The 20,473-nt window shown below is 37.3% G+C and overlaps 2 protein-coding genes across 4 annotated transcripts; one reads left to right on the top strand and one right to left on the bottom strand.

The window, feature by feature from the left end:
• Positions 1–1,176: 1,176 nt before the first annotated feature.
• On the bottom strand, positions 1,177–8,287 carry psmc6 (proteasome 26S subunit, ATPase 6). 2 transcript variants are annotated; one of them, XM_088924722.1, is made up of 14 exons: positions 8,149–8,287; positions 7,249–7,328; positions 6,640–6,679; positions 6,160–6,212; positions 5,593–5,660; positions 5,331–5,445; positions 4,919–5,006; positions 4,532–4,593; positions 4,005–4,128; positions 3,284–3,393; positions 2,828–2,948; positions 2,360–2,440; positions 2,013–2,084; positions 1,177–1,883 (listed from the first exon to the last, which is right to left on the bottom strand). In XM_088924722.1, exons 1-14 carry the CDS (start codon positions 8,231–8,233, stop codon positions 1,765–1,767), a joined length of 1,218 nt encoding a protein of 405 aa, XP_088780848.1. In that variant the 5' UTR covers positions 8,234–8,287; the 3' UTR covers positions 1,177–1,764. The 2 variants fall into 2 exon arrangements, with proteins under 2 accessions (XP_088780848.1, XP_088780849.1); XM_088924723.1 differs by having other exon boundaries at positions 3,332–3,393.
• An 850-nt stretch (positions 8,288–9,137) lies between these two features.
• ero1a (endoplasmic reticulum oxidoreductase 1 alpha) lies at positions 9,138–18,069 on the top strand. 2 transcript variants are annotated; one of them, XM_088926063.1, is made up of 16 exons: positions 9,138–9,512; positions 10,170–10,289; positions 10,466–10,549; positions 11,176–11,214; positions 11,888–11,964; positions 12,186–12,259; positions 13,180–13,300; positions 13,622–13,668; positions 13,920–13,931; positions 14,168–14,194; positions 14,532–14,624; positions 15,097–15,343; positions 15,743–15,812; positions 15,925–16,011; positions 16,576–16,712; positions 17,161–18,069. In XM_088926063.1, the coding sequence occupies exons 1-16, from the start codon at positions 9,402–9,404 to the stop codon at positions 17,219–17,221; spliced, it is 1,407 nt and encodes a 468-aa protein (XP_088782189.1). In that variant the 5' UTR covers positions 9,138–9,401; the 3' UTR covers positions 17,222–18,069. The 2 variants fall into 2 exon arrangements, with proteins under 2 accessions (XP_088782189.1, XP_088782190.1); XM_088926064.1 differs by lacking the exon at positions 13,920–13,931 and having other exon boundaries at positions 13,622–13,651; positions 14,136–14,194.
• The last annotated feature ends 2,404 nt before the right edge of the window (positions 18,070–20,473 follow it).

The following is a 20,473-nucleotide window of genomic DNA, read 5'->3' as shown; positions in this document are numbered from 1 at the left end:
CTGTACTACAGCTAAGTTTTCAAATAGAGCACGACATTCAGAAATACTGAAAAGAACTGAAGTGTACTTCTGTCTCATTTGAAGTCCAGATCACCCTCAGGTAACATGCTGACTTTATGCTTAGGAGCCTCCAGACATCACCATCCTGCCATTGTCAACATTAGCTGGCTCCTGAAGGAGTTGGAGGACGTGCTGGGGATGGAAGACGCTTGCACATGACATCTTTTATTGTGGAGGAACTATTGCACACCTGTTTCTGCACATCTTGACTTTGACCCAGTGGCACAGAAACCAACAACTGGAAGTCTCATTCTGCTGCAGTCTTTTATTGGTCAGATCCACCACTGAGATATTACAAATGGTTCCTTTTCCTTCTGTTTTGCTGTTCAAGAGTTGGTTGCTGGAGCCCTGTTTGCCAAGTATGGAGGATGCAGGAATCTTCATAGGCCTTCATGTTACCAAAACAACATGAAGAATTAATGAATCCTTCTGTACTTAACATCGTCGATCCTGATGTTAAATTACTCATAACCCAGAAATCACAATGAGGATGAGGTGTGGACTTTGGAACCTAACATACAACTATAACCTAATGTTAAGCCTAAACTCATAAGGTCCATTGGTCTGTCTCTAAAAGTAGTTTTTAGAATTATATTGTCCAAGAATAGTTTTAGCTCATAGTTTTAGTTAAACTTTTAAAAGAACTACTAGAAATGGAAAGGCAGTTCTAAGAAGAGATCCCTTCCAGCAGCATTTTGTCTCTCACACTTTATTAATAGGACCTAAACATTGTAGCCTTACATAAGAAAAATCTGATGGCACTATCAAAAAACAATCATATTTAAGTTAAATCAAGGTACATGACTCCTCTAATTTGCAAGAAATATTCACTATAGGACTGTGACACCTGTGATGTGTTAAAAGACAAGAGAGGCTTGAAGGAGTCTGCCTGTAATTCTCTCCTATGAGTGTGGGGGTTGTCGCCATGAGTTGAGATGTAAAAAATGGAAGACGGGTGATTCTGCAATTGAGTGTATATAACAAAACACAAGTTGGTATTATACTTGTATGAACTTCTAAGCACATCACTTAAACCCTTCTTTGTCAGAAAAGATGTAACTGGACGTGACCATCACAATGTTAAAGCTAGAGAAATTATGATAATACTACAGGAAATACAGAAGTTTATCAATTTTATTCTTTGCTTCTGAAACTTTCAATGACTGTATTTTACATGGCGTACAAAGTCAACCCGGCATACAGATTTCATAGAAAGTATACATAGGAGATAGATACAAATGTTCAATTCAAACAGAACAATCCATGCCTCTTAAAAGATAAAACAATACCTTTACTCTCAGCAGAAATTTAATTTCAATGTTTTGAGACAAAGAAACATGACAGATCCAATGAACACCTTTGTATATTCAATCATCTTTGAGGTTACCTGATGGAATTGTAATTACATAGAAATGGCATAAAATGTAAAATAGGAAGGACATTAAGTGGACAGGTTTTCAGGATAACCATATTTTCCATGGACCTGGGGAAAATAACAAAACCTGTTGTTTTATGCTACAAAAAAACACCATAGTATTAACTTTAATTGCCAAAGTTAGTGGTTTGCTAAACTCTACAACTGTATATTTCCAATAAAATACAGTACAGAAATCTCAAACTTCCCATTTTCTTTATGTTTTGATAATTGGTTTTAAAGGTATGCCCCATGCAAGCAGAATCACTCCTGAAGGAAGGGGTACAGCGTTATACAGGTTTGTAATCCAGCTTGGATTCCAATTTCTTTGAATCAGCCACCTTGCGCACAGCTTTCATGAAGTCTTCCTGAGTTACATAATCATTATCAGCACGGATTGCAAACATGCCTAAAGAAAACAAAAAACAATACATCAATATTTGTGAATGATTTGATGGATGCCTTTCTGTACTAATTGACAAGTATGCTTGTGGCCATGCCACATTCTGTGACTGCCCACCAACTGATGCTTCCTCACCTGCTTCAGTACACACGTTTCTCAGATCGGCTCCATTGAACCCATCTGAAAGCTTGACAATCGCTTCATAATCTGCAAAGAAATGGATAAAAAGGTCTGAAGAATTTCACAACATATGTTGTGCTTCACTAGAAAAGATCTAGAAAAAAAAGTCTACAACTAAAAATGCACATGAGAAATATGAACATACACACTAAAATTTAAAATAAAGTATAAAAGGAGTAAATTAATCCTAAACCAGTATAAAGTACTGCATCTCAGGACTAAAATATGGGGTATAGATTTTGGGAAGCTCCAACTCATTTTGCTCTCATTATTCCTGTCCTACAATTAAAATACCAACAGACCTATATCTCCATGCTTGGTAATAGGGCCTGAGTGAATCTTCAGGATGTCCAGACGTGCCTGTTCATTGGGCAGTTCAATATCTGAAGAAAAAGATGATTAAACATGAATTTATGTTCTGCAGCTAAATTTGTCCCATTTCCTTACATGTTTCTAAAAAACACCATTGTAACAAACACTTAAATGTGTACCTTTTAAATTAAAAAAAATTAAATATATACACTTATAAATGAAATAAGATGTAAATTCAGATTGGCAGAATTGTTTTTGCAAAGGTCTCCAAAGGTTTTAGACTAAGATATGTTGCCAAAGTCTTTCTTCCCACAGAACAACGACTGCAGTTGAAAAACATGAAAAACTGCAAACATGGTGAAACGTTCCAAGGCGCAGAGTGACCTCACTAGTATTACACTCTTCCACCAGGTGTATAACCAGAGGATGAGTGTGTTAGACAGTAGCAGGTGACATACGGATCTTGCGGTCGAGCCTTCCAGGGCGAAGGAGAGCAGGGTCCAGAGTGTCAGGGCGATTTGTTGCCATGATCATCTTGACTCTGTGCAATGTGTCAAAACCATCCATCTGATTCAGGAGCTACAGAACAACACACAGAACACAAGTCACATAAAAACCTGCAACCTCGATTACACCATCAGCTTTCATCTCTCTCTGGAACACCTCTGCTTAACAGAAAAGACACTTAAAGACTAAAGTAGCAACCTGTTTTTTTATATGCTATTGCTTCCTGATATCTATTAATGATAATTAAAAATACAATGTTTCAATGACAATTCCACTGATCAAAAGAAAATATTGCTATACACAGCATGGCTTAATGCCGTTAAATGGCCAGTAGAGGACACTATAATGTAAGTCACAAATCCACATAACTACAGTATTGTGTAAATCTACAGTATTATTTGCAGTACATCAACAGTGAAAGCTGATGAAGTTAGAAAGGCCGACAGGAAAAGCACCTCCATCAGCGTCCTCTGTATCTCGCGGTCTGCAGACGTTCCCTCGGAAAATCGACGCCCCCCTGGAAACAGCATCACATTAACATGGTACAGCATACTGCAGCAGTAGGTATACATCTTCTTACCAATTTGCAAGATAACATGACTTAATTTTTCTTCGGGTATATTACATTTAAACTTGGCAAGAAAGCCCTGGTGTTTACAAAAAATATTAAATAAATCCTACAAAAGGCATTTCATTTAAGAGTTCCAAGTAGGCAGCTGTGTCAGCATGCGTAGGCTGCAAAGGAACAAGTAAAGGTTTATTCCACGTTGAAAAAGAGAAGAAAAGAAACGTTTCGGTTCCCACCTCTTCTCCACTCCCTGCCCTTTTCTCCCATGCTTTATCAGCTGCCAATTTTCCCCTCTCTCACACCCCAAGAAGGCTCCACAGCCAAAACTGTTTCTTTTCTTCTCTTTGCAGTGTGGAATAAACCTTTACATGTTTCATTTAAAAGGTCTGTAGAGGTATTAAGGTATCTATGAACAAAATGACTTTATAACCAAATAATTTGTATTTACAAAACTGCTCAAACCCACAGAAATTTGATTTGAACTTGCATTATTCCAGAATACTGCTCTATTCTGCGTTTTTAATATTAGTTAAAAGTGTAAAATTAGCCTTTGCTCATACCAATGGCATCAATCTCATCCATGAAGATAATGCATGGTTGATGATCCCTGGCATAGTTAAACATTTCTCTGATAAGCCTTGCACTCTCTCCGATATACTTGTCCACAATGGAACTGGACACCACCTGTGCAAAGAATCATATAATAAATGTTTTCAGTAGTATAGTCACATGATCACATTGTAATGCCACTGTTTCCATGCCCTTAGGATTTTAATTCAATAAACATTAATTGACGAATAGTTGAGAAAATGGGAATTCTTTCCAAATAACTACCAAATGGACTAGATGAGCTTATTGGCTTCCTCTTACTTGCAGCCTTTCTTATGTCCTTAAAAGTAATCAATGATAAGAAGCATGTCAACTGATGTGACTGATATTTTGGATGTTGAAATAAAAATCATGTTGCTAATCTGAGTGTAGAAAACACTTGAGCAGCAATGCGTTCTTCTCTTTTATGAAAACAAAAAGATAAAATCATAGCAAGTGAGCAACATTAGAAAATTCAAAGGGGGAACAAGTGCTGTACCTTAAGGAAATTGCAATCAAGTTGACTGGCAACAGCTCTAGCCAAAAGTGTCTTTCCTGTTCCTGGAAAAAAGGCAACAAAGGGCAATGGTGTCTGGGATGCTTTGATTGTTGACAAAAATAAAAGATATTAAATATTAAACTTAAGAAAAAAAATACAGAAAGATGTATCCATTTGAATTGAAAAGTAAGCTATAAAACATATCAGATGAATTCAAAATGCATGAAACATGTTGAAGCAGAATAAACAAAGAGGAATGCTCTCTTAATGTTGTTTGATGTGTTTAGTCCATAATTTTCAAAACACATACGAGCCATTGGCATGCATACCTAAGCCAAAGCCAAATCTTTAATATTAGATAATGTGCAGCTATTAAAAAAAACTAACCTGGTGGTCCGTAAAGGAGACAACCTTTAGGAGGGATGATTCCAACACGCTGGAAGAGCTCTGGGTTTGTCAGTGGCAATTCTATCACCTGCAGTATAACAAAACTCTAATCACATGACATATTCCAATCTGTATTCTTTCAAAATATGTATTTTCGACTGATTGCTATTAATACAACCCAAGACATTTAGCCTCACAAGGCACCTTTCTCTAACATTTTTATTGTCGATATCAACTCTGAATTACATTTCATAGGTTTTTGCAGCAATTGACAATGCCGAGTTAACACATTGTAGGATGAATCGTGAACTGGATATTACAATAAATTAATACTCTAAAGGTCTCATTCAATATTATACTGTGGGCTTAAATCTTTTTTGTAACATAAAAAGACAGCCATCTGACATCATACCTCTCGGAGTTCTCGGATCTGTTCCGACAATCCCCCAATCTCAGAATATGAGACACTTCCAGGATCTTCATGGGACATGTTGTACACCAGGGGGTCTACCTCTCTGGGCAGATACCTACAGAAGCAAGGAAGGCAACGTTTTAAGAGTTGGAATAGCCGTATACTATTGGCAAGCAGTCATTCAAAGAAGGTGTGCACCCATATTATGTCTTTGATTAGGACATGTGACTCAGTCACCTGAGTATAAAGAAAAAATCCCAACCTCATGATAGTCAAAGTCGTCATGTCCAGAGCCACTCTTGTCCCAGGTTTGAGCTTAGATTTGTCCAGCTGCATACAAAAAGAAGCAAACACTACTTTACAAGGTTCTTCTGTATTAAAATCAAGACTTACTATGATGTATCGGAATCCCTATGCCCTTGAAAGGCACATTAAACAACTCAATATAACAGTCAATCTCCATTATAAGAGACCCTTCCAAGTACAATAAAAACAGTTTTTTTTTAAATGTTCTCATTTATAACATCTAATAAAAAATGCTCAACACTGCTGAGGTTAAAGCAGAGATCACTTCATTTCACTATTGTGGCAAATAGTGGGAAGATAGAATTACAGAATGTATACAACCAATTCCTTCGCATTCCTGAATATGATTCTTGCTGCTCAAACAGTAAAACACAGGAAATTACCCAGCTAGAACAAAATGTATTTAAAGCTGGTCATAATAGGATAATGTGGAGTTTGTTTATGAGATGTCACAAGTGAAAACTCATTTTATAATCAGTGATTCGCCTGAATCAATGGGAAAGAAGAAAAATGCTATGCTTACCTGTCGACGGCAGCCAACAACATATCGTGGGCCATTTGTTGCCTTGACAATAACTGAAAGGTAACCAACATCCAGATATTGTGAAATTGCATATTAACAGAAGATAAGTGGCATTTCATGTCAGAAAACTTAGATTAAAACTAATCATTTCCAGAAAACAGAACATGCTTGTGTACTGAAAGTTGCATTTAGACTTTCTATACTGCATTTGGTTTGAGAGCGTTTTTCATGTTATGAATTACTGGAGGTGGTGTCATTTTTCCATATTTATTCTTATAACAAGTTTCTAACCTAATTAATAATCAAGACTTACATTACATATTAAGATTACAGAGACAATGCCTGACTGTATGTATCCAATAAGTTGATATTTGATTTGTATACATTTGTACAGGAAAAGGGTTAACCTGTCAAAGGTATTAATATAAGGAAACAATAAGACGACAAAAGCATTCTGCAGATGGCTGATATTGAACTTACATTTTTCTTCTGTCAACTGCTTGAGGACCTCCCCGACAATCTGAAAATAAAGAACACATTAATTCATATGGCTGAATGTTAAGATGTTCATAAAAACTTCATAGTACTGCCAGCACAGAATTGTCCCACTTTTTATTTAAAAGGATATTTCCTAAACTGGTCAAAGTAAAAGCTCCACAAAACCATGGAACCAGAAACACATTAGTAAATGAATGGTCAGATGGGTATTTAGCATTCCAAAAAACACATTCAGACCATATTATGACCTTGCCATGAGACATTTCTTACAGATCTCCCTACACTGTGTGTAAGTAATCCCAATTGAGATTTTAAAAGGATATATGGTAATCTGTAGACCTGTACCTGCTGACTGTTTTCTATTACATAGTCTACAGCACAAAAGATTAAAAAGAATTACAAGTCACATATAATATTATATGTAATAATATCTAAGTAGAGACAAAGCAACACAGATGAAGAACATTTATAAAGCCTAAATTATCATCTAGCTCTTTAATCTAAATTTAACTTGAAATGTTAACCTTGAGTCTACTATCCTGTGAGAGCAGTTATATTTAAAATACATAAAGCAAGTTAATATTATCTTACCTGGCCAACGCTTTGCAAAGCTTTTAGGTCATTTTCGGACTTCTCATATTGTTTTGTAAGTTCTTTCAGCTGTTCTCTCACTGAAAATAATAAATCGTTAGCACGGAATGTAAACGCGAAGTGCAATGTAAAAAATAAGGTTTACCTAGTTCACTGTAGGTTTGAGAGACCACTTGGATCAATGATGAACTGTGTAAAATATCTAAGCAACGGACTAGCAACGATACGTTTTATATAAAGTAAATACGTACCCGAAAATGTTTGATAACTACCTTAAAGACGAAAGCACACATTAAATGTATTGTAATTTGTGTGAAAACCATTTAGTTGATTATTAAACTAAAAAACACAAAGTACATTTGAAATACAGGAAAGGCAAGCCATTTTGTAAAAACAAACAAAAAAACTTTCAGATTCAAGCTCACATTAAGGCCATCTGGCTTGAACGGTAATTTGGTAATACATTGATTAAAAACTACACTCTTAAGTCTATTATGAAGATTAATTATTGCGCATACGAAGCAAAAGTATTCAATTCACAACCAGCAGCAATGCCTACTACAATTCCGTAATGTCATTTTCGAATCGGAATGAAATGTTTTGAATACTAATATATTTCAAGATATGTGAACACAAACCCATGCAATTTCTAAAACATATCTTACACCCTTTTTGAATAAAGTACCTTTATTCCTTTTCCAAATACGTTTATATTACGACAAACAACATGACAGTTATTTACACACACAGGTCCCAATCAATGGATGGCTGGATGACAAAGCGAGTTGGCAAATTTTGACTCAGTCTCGCTCAATGTTTATCTAAAATAAACAAGCGTTAAACCTACGCCCGAAAAAAATAAGATTTTAGAAACACTGAGTTTGAAATTGAAACACATACATTCTTTGAGACGCCCGTCAATCTCTTTGTGCTCCAGTAATTTCTTCCTGTAGTCTTGCAAAGCCTTCTCCCTAGGATCCGCCATGTTGCATTGACCGGCAGCACCCCCAGAGAATTCTGGGATCGACGTCGCTATAAGTGAATGCTGGGATAGATATGAAAAGGTTTGGAGGTCTGTGATGCTAGGTAGAGGCAGTTCTCAGTATTGTCGTGTTTACATTCAGATAATTAAATTTAAGACTTAAAAGTTTTATGTTAATAATGGATCACAACATAAAAATGGTTAAAAAGGAAACTTAAGACATTACTGCCTTGTTGATTAGGGGGCAGGAAGACCCCAAATTTCAAATTAAATTAATAATGGCTGGTTATACAGAGACGTACAGGTAGCACTTATCTTTAAAAATTAAAAGTTTTAGAAGTTATGGGTGATTTTTATTCTTGCTTCAAATATTAAAAAGTAAGTTGTTAGATCGTTGTTCAGAGAAGTAACGTAAAATGACAAATCAAATTTTTTGTAGCCTATCGGAAAAGAATTTCCAGTACCACGAAAAATATTTGCTTGAACACTTTATACCGAATAGACCTACACCCACGTGATAAATATTCAAGTTGATGTCCCACGTGATGGGACACCATTGTGTGCGTGCAGTTAGAGAAAACCGGCTTCGTGTGTTTCCTTGAATCTGCCACAGAAGTCCACCCACTCATTTACTCCTCTTCAGTTAGCAATGGACTAACACCTACAATTACAAAGGACGTAAAGCTAAAATAGACCGTAGAAATTAAATTTGCATTACAAAAATTGCTTAATTGTTTGAAATAATCAAAATCGCTTATCGCTGATGAGCTGAAATTGTGCATTGTAGAAGTCATGAAAACATGAGCGTGAACATGAAAGTGCATTTCCAATAAAAGAACAATTCAGTCCCTGAATAGTTGCGATAAAGGCGGAAAGCACGTAATTCACGTCCCAGTATGAGGCAATAGGAAGTAACTGGGCTTGTTTCTGATGTCGTGGCTTCATCAGTAGTAGAACAAGCGCAAATTGACTTTTTATTGGGAATTGTAGGGGGCAGTAACGCCCATATGCTACACGTTCACTGCAAAGTTAACTTGTCGAGCTGGGGAAGGTTGGATTACTCTGATTTAAACTGGTTCATCACTAGAGTTTGAGGTAATAAGACACGAAGTCGGTAGTGAAGCACTATTGGACTATATTTTCTGCGAGGACCAGGACAACAGAGTTTAAGATGACGATGAGATTTAAATTAAAGCTGTTTGTATTATTGGGGTCCCTGCTCTTTCTCCCTACGTCACAGGACTCTTACCCGGGTTCCGCCGAGCACAGGTGTTTCTGTCAGGTAAGGCAATTATTAGTTATGCATTTCTGTATATATTAATATATTTAAACATGCCGCAAAGAAAAAAAAATACAGTACGGCGTATGGGTGTATTTTACTCAATGATCTGCAGTCCTCCAAACTATTTGCTTCCAGGCTATTTGCTTTTTCATAGGTGTTATGTTTCTGTAATTAAACATCAACCTAGTATCCAGTTTCCAGAAGAAAGTGTTTATTTCTTTATACTTAAGTAATCATCTTAGTACAGAGATGCTTTATACGACTGCGTTTGTTGCTTCGTTGAATGTTATCGTTGATATTGTGGATTAACACGTTAAATGTTTTTCAGGTGCTGTTTCACGGATGCCCTAAACATCTAAAAGCACTTTAAACAAGAAATTCAATCCATCCTACAAGTGTTTGTAGAAAAAGTACTTTTTTAACAAATATGGAAATATTTGCTGAGGGTGGGAGGAAGATGTCAACTAATTGTACTCGCATATCATTCTTAATTTACTTGCTGCCCTTTACAGATTGCATTAATAATGCTGCAGTGTTTAAACTCTTGTTTTTTATTTTTTTAAGGCGTTCCTACCAAATCCTAATGGAAAGAGTGAGAGGGAATTAATACGGTTTAGCCTGTAAAGCTGAATGTACACTGTGTTCCTAACTTTGAAGGTAACAGGACACCTGGATGACTGTACGTGTGATGTGGAAACCATTGATACCTTCAACAACAACCATTTGTTCCCAAAGCTGCAGGAACTCCTGAAGATGGATTATTTCAGGTTTTATAAGGTAAAATTAAATTGTAGCCTGTTAATCTATGATAATTGTTTCAGAGAGCAGTACAATGCATATTTCATTTTAAAAAATCAACACTTAAAAATTCAAAAGTTGTGGTTTTACATCTTTCCTCACTGAGCTAATGATCTGAAGTGTGCTTGATTCTTGCCATGCTGTTACTTTCTAAGGTCAATCTGAACAAGCCTTGTCCTTTCTGGACTGATAGCAGCCACTGTGGACTGAGGGACTGTGCTGTCAAGCCTTGTAAACCAGTGAGTACACTTAAAAGGGTCTGCTTGTTAGATCTTGCTATATTAAAAAGAAATGCAAATGATTAGTGCTATGGACCCCAGTTGTAAAAAGTCACTTAAATTTTTACTTTGAAATTAACCACATGCTGACCATCCTGCGTGGAATTACCTACTGTGAGTGTGTCATTTGTCCTTTCAATTAATTTTTGAATTTAAAAAGACAGTATTTACAGATATTTTGTGACTTTATACACAAGGCAGAGAAGTATTCATTTTAATTTATTTTTCATTTTTATTTCATTTTAATTCATTAACATTAAATAATTTAATAATTGAAATGGCAATGCCTTTCATGTTGATCATATAATGATGAAATGATGAAGAAAGCTTTTTGTTTTCAAAAAAGGTGTGGAGTGATTTGACTTCAGACTTTGTTGAAATTTAAAATTAATCTACATGACAAAAGTGATTGTAAAAGAAGAAAGTGAGATTGAAGCAGAGTGCTCATTTTCCTATTTTGTACTTTTGTAGCGCATTTTAAAGAGGTTGTTTGAACTAAACTGATTCAAGGATCATTTTTATATCTTACATGATTTTCTTTAGAAAAATGAATCAAGATCAGTTTTATTAATAGTGTTTTTTTGCAGAATGAAGTACCAGATGGATTGAAGTCAGCCAGTTATAAGGTATATATCTTTTAAAGTAGTGTTTGTGTTGTTTTTGGCATTCTCTGTGGTTGCTGTAAGGCTTTAACCAGAAGTGCAATCGGAAAAGCGATAACGTTTTGAGTCCTGGGCAGCAGTGTGAGGAAATGCAGTGCTTGCATACACGCTTCTTACATCCTGCTTCAGTAATAGTTACCCAGTGTGGCTCTCATGTTGGCCTAATAGAGATTCTTTCAAGCACAGGTCTGACGGTGGCATTGTACTTTACATGCATTAATATACTGGGATTTTATAAAATGACTTGGGCTATTCTTGCAACTGCATTGTAAAAGGTACATCCTGTGGAGCAATGCAATCTGTTACATATGAAAATTTAACCAGAGGGAATATGCTTGCAAGGAGGTCTGTACACACCAGAGGGCGCTAGGTGAACAGACTCTGATATTGCTGTACTTAAGAATGCACTACAAGGCTTCAGATGGATGCCTGTGATATTCTTCAATATTCCTTTGTAAGTGCAACACATATCATTGCTCTGTGGTGCAGCTTATAAAAAACGGTTGTCTGAATAGGTCAAATGACTTTATAAGCATCCTGTACATGGAGGATGTGTTGCCCGTTCTTTATTTATGCTCCTTCTAATTGTGTGCCTTCCAAAGCATTGAAGGTGTATTCTCTGTACATTATCCTGCAGTACACTGAAGATGCCAGCAGGGAGTTGGAGGAGTGCGAGAAGCTTGAGCAGCTGGGGGCTGTGGACAGCTCTCTCAGGTAGGGGTTTTCAGCCATTTGTACAAACTCCATGAGCTGAAGGGTACATTTTTAAGTATTTGAAGTTACGGGTGTGTTGCCCGAGCACCTTGTTTGTGCTGCATGCAGTAGAACTATTCGGCATGAATAAAATCAATAACAAAGCAGTTGTGAAATGGTTCGAGACACATCTCTTTGGAAGAGCCGTCCGCCTTTTCATTGCCCTGTCGTGCATCTTCTAGTGAGGAGACCCGTCAGGTTCTTCTGGAGTGGAGCAGACATGATGATGAGGCTGACCGCTTTTGTGAAGCTGATGGTAAGACTGTGGAAGTGGCCCTTCGTTTTCTGCTTCAGGAAAATTTCACATCTCCCTGCTTGAGTGATTTGTCTACAAATGGAAATGCTTTTGTGGAGAGGTACAGCTGCCTCCAGCCGCACCCCTCAAAAGCACTGGTCTTTGGGGTGGGCTCCAATGGGAAGCTCATACACTATTCAGGCTTTACCCACAAAGGGAAAATTTTGCCCTAAGTAAAACAATGTGAGCATTAGATATGATTATCTACAGTTTACTATATTGTGATATTTAATTTGGGACTACTGTTTTCAGGGGTCCTTCTGACAAATTTAGTTACCTCCAATCCTGAGCAGAAAACAAGATTTCTGCAGTGTAAATTTCACCCTCATAAGAAAATATAATGGGGTGTTTTAGAGATATAATCATTATTCTAAGCTGTTTGATTTTCTTGTAAAATGGATTGCATAAGTAAGATTGTATCTAGATACATTAGGAGATGGAGACAAGCTGTTGTATCTAGTTATATTTGCATGCCTATGAGACAGGTTTTACTGTTTGTAGTGACTTTAAAAGCTTTGAAAGTGAAATCGATGCATTGAGTCTTAGTTCCTAAAGGCAGAAAATACAAAATTCATTGTTTTATGAATATAGAATCCCACAGCCTATTTGGAGTGGAATTGTATTGCCACATTCAATTTTATTCCATACATATGACAAAAATCATTTACTGACAGTCATGTGTCAGCATTTGCATTGACTAACCTTAGAAGAAGGTGGTTTTTGTCAACACAAGCAAGAAGAGAGCTGAAGAAGATGCTTAAGAAAAGACTGTGAAATAAAGAACTAGAATGCCAGCATCCCACCCCTCCCAAAGTACAGTGCCATGGTGCCGTCCCAGGTTTCTACCCCTCTCTCCTATCCCCTTTGCCCTTCTTTCCCAGATGAAGAGTCTCCAGACTCCCAATATGTGGACCTGCTGCTTAATCCTGAGCGCTTCACCGGCTACAAAGGGCCCGAGGCCTGGCAGATCTGGAACAGCATCTACGAGGAGAACTGCTTCAAGTAATGTCCTCAGATTGGTTTATGGGTTTTTAGGTTAGAATGTAGCAGGCTTGTAAACACGTCCTTGAAACATTCTCTTGAGTCGTGATGATTTGAGTCCTGAGTGGCCTGTTAAATTACAATCTGTGCCTGCTGGCCTTTCTGTGGCAAGAAAGAGGCGTGGCAGATTAATTTGATGCAGTACTGCATGTTAAAGACTATTTCCAGCATTCAGAAAATAACTGTGAATGTCTGTTTTCTAATTTAGATAAATAGATGTGATCTGCCTGGTGGTTAGAGCAAAGTTCATGTAAAGTAAACATCTTCATGTGAACGTTTCAGACCCTGTACAGTGAAGAGACCACTAAATCCTTTGACATCCTATAGAGGTAAGATACTAGTATATATTTAATTGCAGCAGAATGTGTACACTTTCTCTTTTGTAGAGCATTATATAAGTTTACAGACTAATTTAGAGTAGAACAGAAATCCTTTATTTCCTCTTTTTATAATGTGTATTTTATGTGTACATATTGACCTCTATTCTGTGCAATGGCTAATCAAGAACTAAAGTGTTAACTAGCAGGTTTTAATTCCTTTTTACACATTTTTATGAATTTTATCTTTTCCTCTCCTACAGGAGAAGATGAAGGTAAGACATCTCATTTTGTTCTGCAGTACTTTGTAATGCTTCTTAATATAGCAACCTTTGGAAGTCTTCTACGAAAGATTAGATGAAGATTAAAAAGGGATTTTCAATGCAGGAGGAAGTAAATTGGGACCTTTTGTAAGCAGATGTAACATTAATGCATGCCTGCAATGTGATAAAATACACAAATTGCAGTTTTTAGATTTTTTTTTCTCTGATCTCCAACTTCTCTTTTGCAGGAAAAACATTTTACAGATGGCTGGAAGGTAGGAATAAAGAAAAACCCTAGGACTAGGGTTAAAAGTCACTGTCGTCACTCACTCAACATACTTATTGTTAGCAAATTGGGAAAGGACAAAAATTGTGCCAAATTACATGCCAATTTTAGAAAAATTTACCAACACATTTACATGTAAAGCGAACATCACTTTTACTAATTTCCACATATTTTACACAATAGACCCCTTAAGGAAATATTGCATGAAATCCCCACCTAGAATGCCCTTGAAAATGTGGTGTTTTCTTCTAAATTTGCTTTTCAGACTCTGGAACATGATTATATTTAGTTAGTAGAGGCTGAACCCTTCAAATTTGTTTTTGCAGGTCTGTGTGTAGAGAAGAGAGCCTTCTTCAGGCTGATCTCTGGGCTTCATGCCAGTATCAACATCCACCTCAGTGCTAGGTACCTCCTGGACGGTGAGTAACATGGGAAGCTGATCCTTCTGTCTTTCTGCAAAGGTAACACTCGAAACCTAAACAAGATCTGACACATTTGGTCTCAATATTCAGTATAGGGATTTGTAACCATACTGGTCAATATCCATATCTTCACTGTTAGGGGACGAAAGCAAATTTATTAACCTATCAATTGTTTTTTAGAAAGCTTTTATCATTCATTCAAATTTGTACTATTTTGAAGATACAAAATTAATTGTTGTCTGGTTGTTTTAAATACCTCCGAAGTCCGTATTTTCTCCATTGAATGTCACCAAAGCCGTTTCCATAGTGATGACAAGGACACCATTTGCCAGTTTAGCCACATGGTTTCTGCTAGTGTGTCCTTTTTGGGGTTGCAAAGTTTAAATTAAGATAGTCAGAAACCGTATTATTTAATCATCTGTGTGCGAACCATTGTTCACATATTCTCTGTCTCTTCTGTTGTGCTCAGATAATTGGTATGACAAGAAATGGGGTCATAACATCACGGAGTTTCAGCAGCGCTTTGACGCAGAGCTGACCAAAAGTGAAGGACCCAAGCGCCTGCGCAACCTCTACTTCCTCTACCTGATCGAGCTGCGGGCGCTCTCCAAGGTCCTGCCGTTTTTCGAGCGCCGCTCCTTCCAGCTGTACACTGGCCAGTCTGCCCAGGACCAGCGCGCCAAGGACCTGCTGTTAGAGCTTCTTCAGCTGGCCGAGTGAGTTCACTGGAAGAACAAGGCTCAAATTCATCCCCAGGTGCAGAAGTGGCAGTTTCCTGAAAAAAAACTAAAGTGCATTCTCTTGGCTACTGCATACGAAGAGGTTTGAGCATGTGCTGCCTGCAAAGGAACGGGTTGACAGCCCAAACCATTTTTGTTCTACTGTTCAGAATGGAATTGCTCTATGCTGGTTATATTATATACAGTATATAACCCCTGTTTGATTGATGTCTGTTCCAGGTCCCAGTTGATTTCCTGCAGATTGAAGATATGAGCTTTTTCTTTTTTTCCTAGATGGTTTTCATGGTTGGCTTGCATGTTAAATTGAAGAGCTGCACTTTACATTGTATACCTGAGGCATACAGTATCTGACCGATTTTCATCTGCTCTGTGCAGTTCTTTTCCTTTGCACTTCGATGAGAACTCACTGTTTGCTGGAGATAGAGAGGAAGCCACAAAGCTGAAGGTAAGAATGCAATACAAGAACCTGTGTGTAGTCTGATCCCACATTCCACTGATGTTCAGGAGTGACTGTAGCCGTGGTTTTTCCTAAAACTTTCTCGCCTTACTGTTGGCAGGAGGATTTCAAACTGCATTTTCGCAACATTTCCCGAATCATGGACTGTGTTGGCTGCTTCAAGTGCAGGCTTTGGGGAAAACTACAGGTAAATATTGAGTGAGATCTAACTTTGCTCTTTTGCCTAAGCTTCTCTGTCATTATTTAAAGTGCTTAATTACCTCTTCTGAAACCCACTGTTCAGGTGTACAGTACCAACCATTTTGCTTAGATAATGAACAGATAGTGGATGATGAGGAGAGAGAGAACTGTAATCCATGAGTTTTATCATCTCACTTTGAATGTATTCAGTTTCCCTAGAAAGGCTAGGTTATCTTGTAGAACCTGTTGCTAAAGCAAATATTTTGTTCTTGCTTAGTCTGAATATTATTGTTCTTCTAATCCAGTCTTTTTGTAAATTATCACGCGCAGTATGTTCAACAGCATGAGCAATCATGTTAAATTTTCAACACCTCTATTAGTTAGAATTCATTTAAAAGTTTGCTAGCCTCTGTTCCCAAAATACTTTATTAGAATGACATTATACGTCTGTAGTGCTGCATTTTTGTAGTTTGTCATATTATGTGGTGCTTTACAATTTTAATGTGTTTTTGTACAATGCATGCTGTCATGGTGGTGCAGTAGTGCTATTCAGGGTGTTGTCTTGTTGTAGACCCAGGGCCTGGGCACAGCATTGAAGATCCTTTTCTCCGAGAAGCAAATTCAGGCTCTGCCTGAGTCTGGTCACTTAAGACTTGGCTTCCAGCTGACACGTCAGGAGATTGTTGCTCTGTTTAATGCCTTTGGCAGGTACTGTATGACTGTCCATTTGCCTGGCTACTATGACTAATGAAGCTATAGTACAGTAGAGCTTGAAAACAAGGAATTTCTAAATATTAAATTTAAATGAAGTAGAGTGAGTGCACTCTAAAGGATTTTAACAGCATAAACTACATTGATACCAAAAGCTTGAAGTTAAATTAAACGTCTGAATTCACCCTTGGAACATCTCTCGGAGCGATTATAAATGTGCAATTTGATGGCAGCCATTTTTTAGGGGTTACGTATACAGTATACAGTACATCACTTATACATTTTATTTGCCATTTAAATATCCATTATTTTCTAGCACATCACATCTGTCTTTTCTTGGATTCTGTGTACCAGGAGGTGGCAGTCTCACTTTTAAAAACAACGTGGTCATTTTTAGTGTTTGGATTTTTACAATTTTTCCATTGGTTCACTTTTTCTTCTCTAGAATTTCCACAAGCATCAAGGAACTAGAGACCTTCCGAAAGCTATTGTCGAAGATCAAGTAAAAACAATCATTGGCACGTCTGTGATGAGACACTCCTAGAAATGAAACCTGTCCAAGTGCAACTAAATTTTGGGAGCAATTTAAGAGAATCTCGGCACTTCACTTATTGAAGCCTTCTGTGTGACTGAAGAGACTTAATTCCCATGAGTAAGGAGCATGAGCTGCATGTTGTAATTTTTATTTCCTCTGATGTCTTTTTTTTTTGAGGAGGGAAACCCTGACAGTTTTTTTGGTATTTGTTTTCTCACTGCTGCAAAAGATTTTTCCCTGCTCTGTGTGCTCTACCCTTCGTTATGTTAGTGACAGGTATGGGTTTAAAAAAAAAAATTCAACACAAAAAAAATAAGTGGGGCAATGAGATGTATTTGTAAATGGATGAGTTGTTGATTTCGTTTGCACTATTTTTTTTCAGGGAAGATGTTAAGGGGGCACTGTGACTTGTATCTTAACATGCTAGGCATTTATATTTGTATTGTGAAATAGCCTATTTCCCCTTTCAAATAGGAGTAGGGGTACAGTTAAGTGATTTACTGAATGCAGACCTATCTCTGTAAATGTGATTCATGCCATTTGTTCATCAAACCTGTCAGATGGTTTAAGGATTTTGGAACGCTGTATTTTCTTCATGCTTGCATGTATTGACTATTTCAGACTGGAAACTATAAGCCTATAGGTATGGTGACCATTATGTGGATTTATATTATGTGAGTTGCCAGTTGTGCTGTACAAAGAAGAGAAATTACTGCATTTATCCTGTAATTGTTTTATTTATTAGAGATTCTCAGAAAAGGACCAAAGATGCCCATATATGATCAGTTTGAAGTTTTGTATCAAGAAATAAACTAAAGTTTGAAATCTATGCATTACCTTTCTTTGAGGGGTGAAAATAGTTGTGGCCAAATATGTTTGTTTTTTTATAGTGGGATAGTTTCTTTACAATGGTTTATATATTTTCTGAAGCAGATTAACAGCTATGATAGTTTAGTATTTTACCATCTTCAGTTCAATTAAATATAAAAATGCAGTAATAGAACATTGACCTAGAATGTAAATCTATAAATTCAGATCAAACTGTTTTATGTTGAAGCTGCACCAAGGCAGCTGCCTAAGGCTAGGGTATTCCAAGATGTGTAATTGTAGATGTTCTTGGAGACCAATGCACAAACTATTTTGACATCCTCTTTATCCTCCTTTCTTTTGTAGATGCCCTTCATGTTTTTCTACCATGAAATTTTATTTGGCTAATTTTGAATAGATATTCATATGAAATCTGAAGCAGGAATTTCTATTTCAAAGAGTAAGATGTTCATTCTGTAACTTCATAGTGTGCCTCAATTTACAGTGGTGTGAAAAAGTGTTTGCCCCCTTCCTGATTTCTTATTTTTTTCATGTTTGTCACACTGAAATGTTTCAGATCAAACAAATTGAAATATTAGACAAAGATAGCACAAGTAAACACAAAATGCAGTTTTTAAATGAAGGTTTTCATTATTAAGGGAAAAAAAATCCAAACCTACATGGCCCTGTGTGAAAAAGTGATTGCCCCCTAAACCTAATAACTGGTTGGGCCACCCTTAGCAGCAACAACTGCAATCAAGCGTTTGCGATAACTGGCAATGAGTCTTTTACAGCGCTGTGGAGGAATTTTGGCCCACTCATCTTTGCAGAATTGTTGTAATTCAGCCACATTGGAGGGTTTTCGAGCCTTAACCGCTTTTTTAAGGTCATGCCACAACATCTCAATCGGATTCAGGTCAGGACTTTGACTAGGCCACTCCAAAGTCTTCATTTTGTTTTTCTTAAGCCATTCAGAGGTGGACTTGCTGGTGTGTTTTGGATCATTGTCCTGCTGCAGAACCCAAGTGCGCTTCAGCTTGAGGTCACGAACAGATGGCCGGACATTCTCCTTCAGGATTTTTTGGTAAACAGCAGAATTCATGGTTCCATTTACCACAGCAAGTCTTCCAGGTCCTGAAGCAGCAAAACAGCCCTAGACCATCACACTATCACCACCATATTTTACTGTTGGTATAATGTTCCTTTTCTGAAATGCTGTGTTACTTTTACGCCAGATGTAATGGGACACACACCTTCCAAAAAGTTCAACTTTTGTCTCGTCAGTCCACAGAGTATTTTCCCAAAAGTCTTGGGGATCATCAAGATGTTTTCTGGCAAAACTGAGACGAGCCTTTATGTTCTTTTTCCTCAGCAGTGGTTTTCGTCTTGGAACTCTGCCATGCAGGCCATTTTTGCCCAGTCTCTTTTTTTATGGTGGAGTCATGAACACTGACCTTAACTGAGGCAAGTGAAGCCTGCAGTTCTTTGGATGTTGTTGTGGGTTTTTTTTCTGACCTCTTGGATGAGTCGTCGCTGCGCTCTTGGGGTAATTTTGGTTGGCCGGCCACTACTGGGAAGGTTCACCACTGTTCCATGTTTTCGCCATTTGTGGATAATGGCTCTCACTGTGGTTCGCTCAAGTCCCAAAGCTTTAGAAATGGCTTTATAACCTTTTCCAGACTGATAAATCTCAATTACTGTTTCTCATTTGTTCCTGAATTTCTTTGGATCGCAGCATGTCGTCTAGCTTTTGAGGATCTTTTGGTCTACTTCACTTTGTTGGGCAGGTCCTATTTAAGTGATTTCTTGATTGAGAACAGGTGTGGCAGTAATCAGGCCTGGGTGTGGCTAGAGAAATTGAACTCAGCTTTCCAAAGATGTGATAAACCACAGTTGATTTATGTTTTAACAGGGGGGGCAATCACTTTTTCACACAGGGCCATGTAGGTTTGGATTTTTTTTTCCCTTAATAATAAAAACCTTCATTTAAAAACTGCATTTTGTGTTTACTTGTTTGATGATCTGAAACATTTCAGTGTGACAAACATGCAAAAAAATAAGAAATCAGGAAGGGGGCAAACACTTTTTCACACCACTGTAAGTAGCAGCTTCACATTTTCATAAACTACAGTTGCTATGCCAATCTGAAATAGGTCTTGGTAATTGCTATAAAGAGTCCTCAATGCTCATTGTGAACTGTGTGTGGGGGGGTCTAAATTCAATACGATGCAAGTTCTAGAAGCTCAATTGGAGCTAAAGGTCAGCCAAGAAACAGAATTGCAATTTAATCTGACAAACAAGACTTTTTTTGTAGTGGAGGAGATTCGGTATTTGAGAGTTTTAACTCAAACAGTGCTGATTAAAAAGAGACATGGCTTCTGCTTTCAGTATTTTAAGTCAGAAAGGCTACATTGCA

Source organism: Atractosteus spatula, chromosome 9 (genome assembly GCF_055471065.1).
Source record: "Atractosteus spatula isolate fAtrSpa1 chromosome 9, fAtrSpa1.hap1, whole genome shotgun sequence".
NCBI classification, from domain to species: domain Eukaryota; kingdom Metazoa; phylum Chordata; class Actinopteri; order Semionotiformes; family Lepisosteidae; genus Atractosteus; species Atractosteus spatula.
This window is presented reverse-complemented; position numbering and strand designations above follow the sequence as displayed.

What these genes read in the sequence shown, in the direction of transcription:
- psmc6 (XM_088924722.1), bottom strand. Translation starts at nt 8,233, where the DNA reads ATGGCGGATCCTAGGGAGAAGGCTTTGCAAGACTACAGGAAGAAATTA. An exon ending in TTGTTGGCTGCCGTCGACAG is followed by an intron (nt 5,661 to 6,159) that starts GTAAGCATAGCA and finishes TTTTGTATGCAG; the next exon opens with CTGGACAAATCTAAGCTCAA. An exon ending in TTGATTGCAATTTCCTTAAG is followed by an intron (nt 4,129 to 4,531) that starts GTACAGCACTTG and finishes TTCTTTGCACAG; the next exon opens with GTGGTGTCCAGTTCCATTGT.
- ero1a (XM_088926064.1), top strand. Translation starts at nt 9,402, where the DNA reads ATGACGATGAGATTTAAATTAAAGCTGTTTGTATTATTGGGGTCCCTG. An exon ending in TACGAGGAGAACTGCTTCAA is followed by an intron (nt 13,301 to 13,621) that starts GTAATGTCCTCA and finishes TGAACGTTTCAG; the next exon opens with ACCCTGTACAGTGAAGAGAC. An exon ending in AGGAAGCCACAAAGCTGAAG is followed by an intron (nt 15,813 to 15,924) that starts GTAAGAATGCAA and finishes TACTGTTGGCAG; the next exon opens with GAGGATTTCAAACTGCATTT.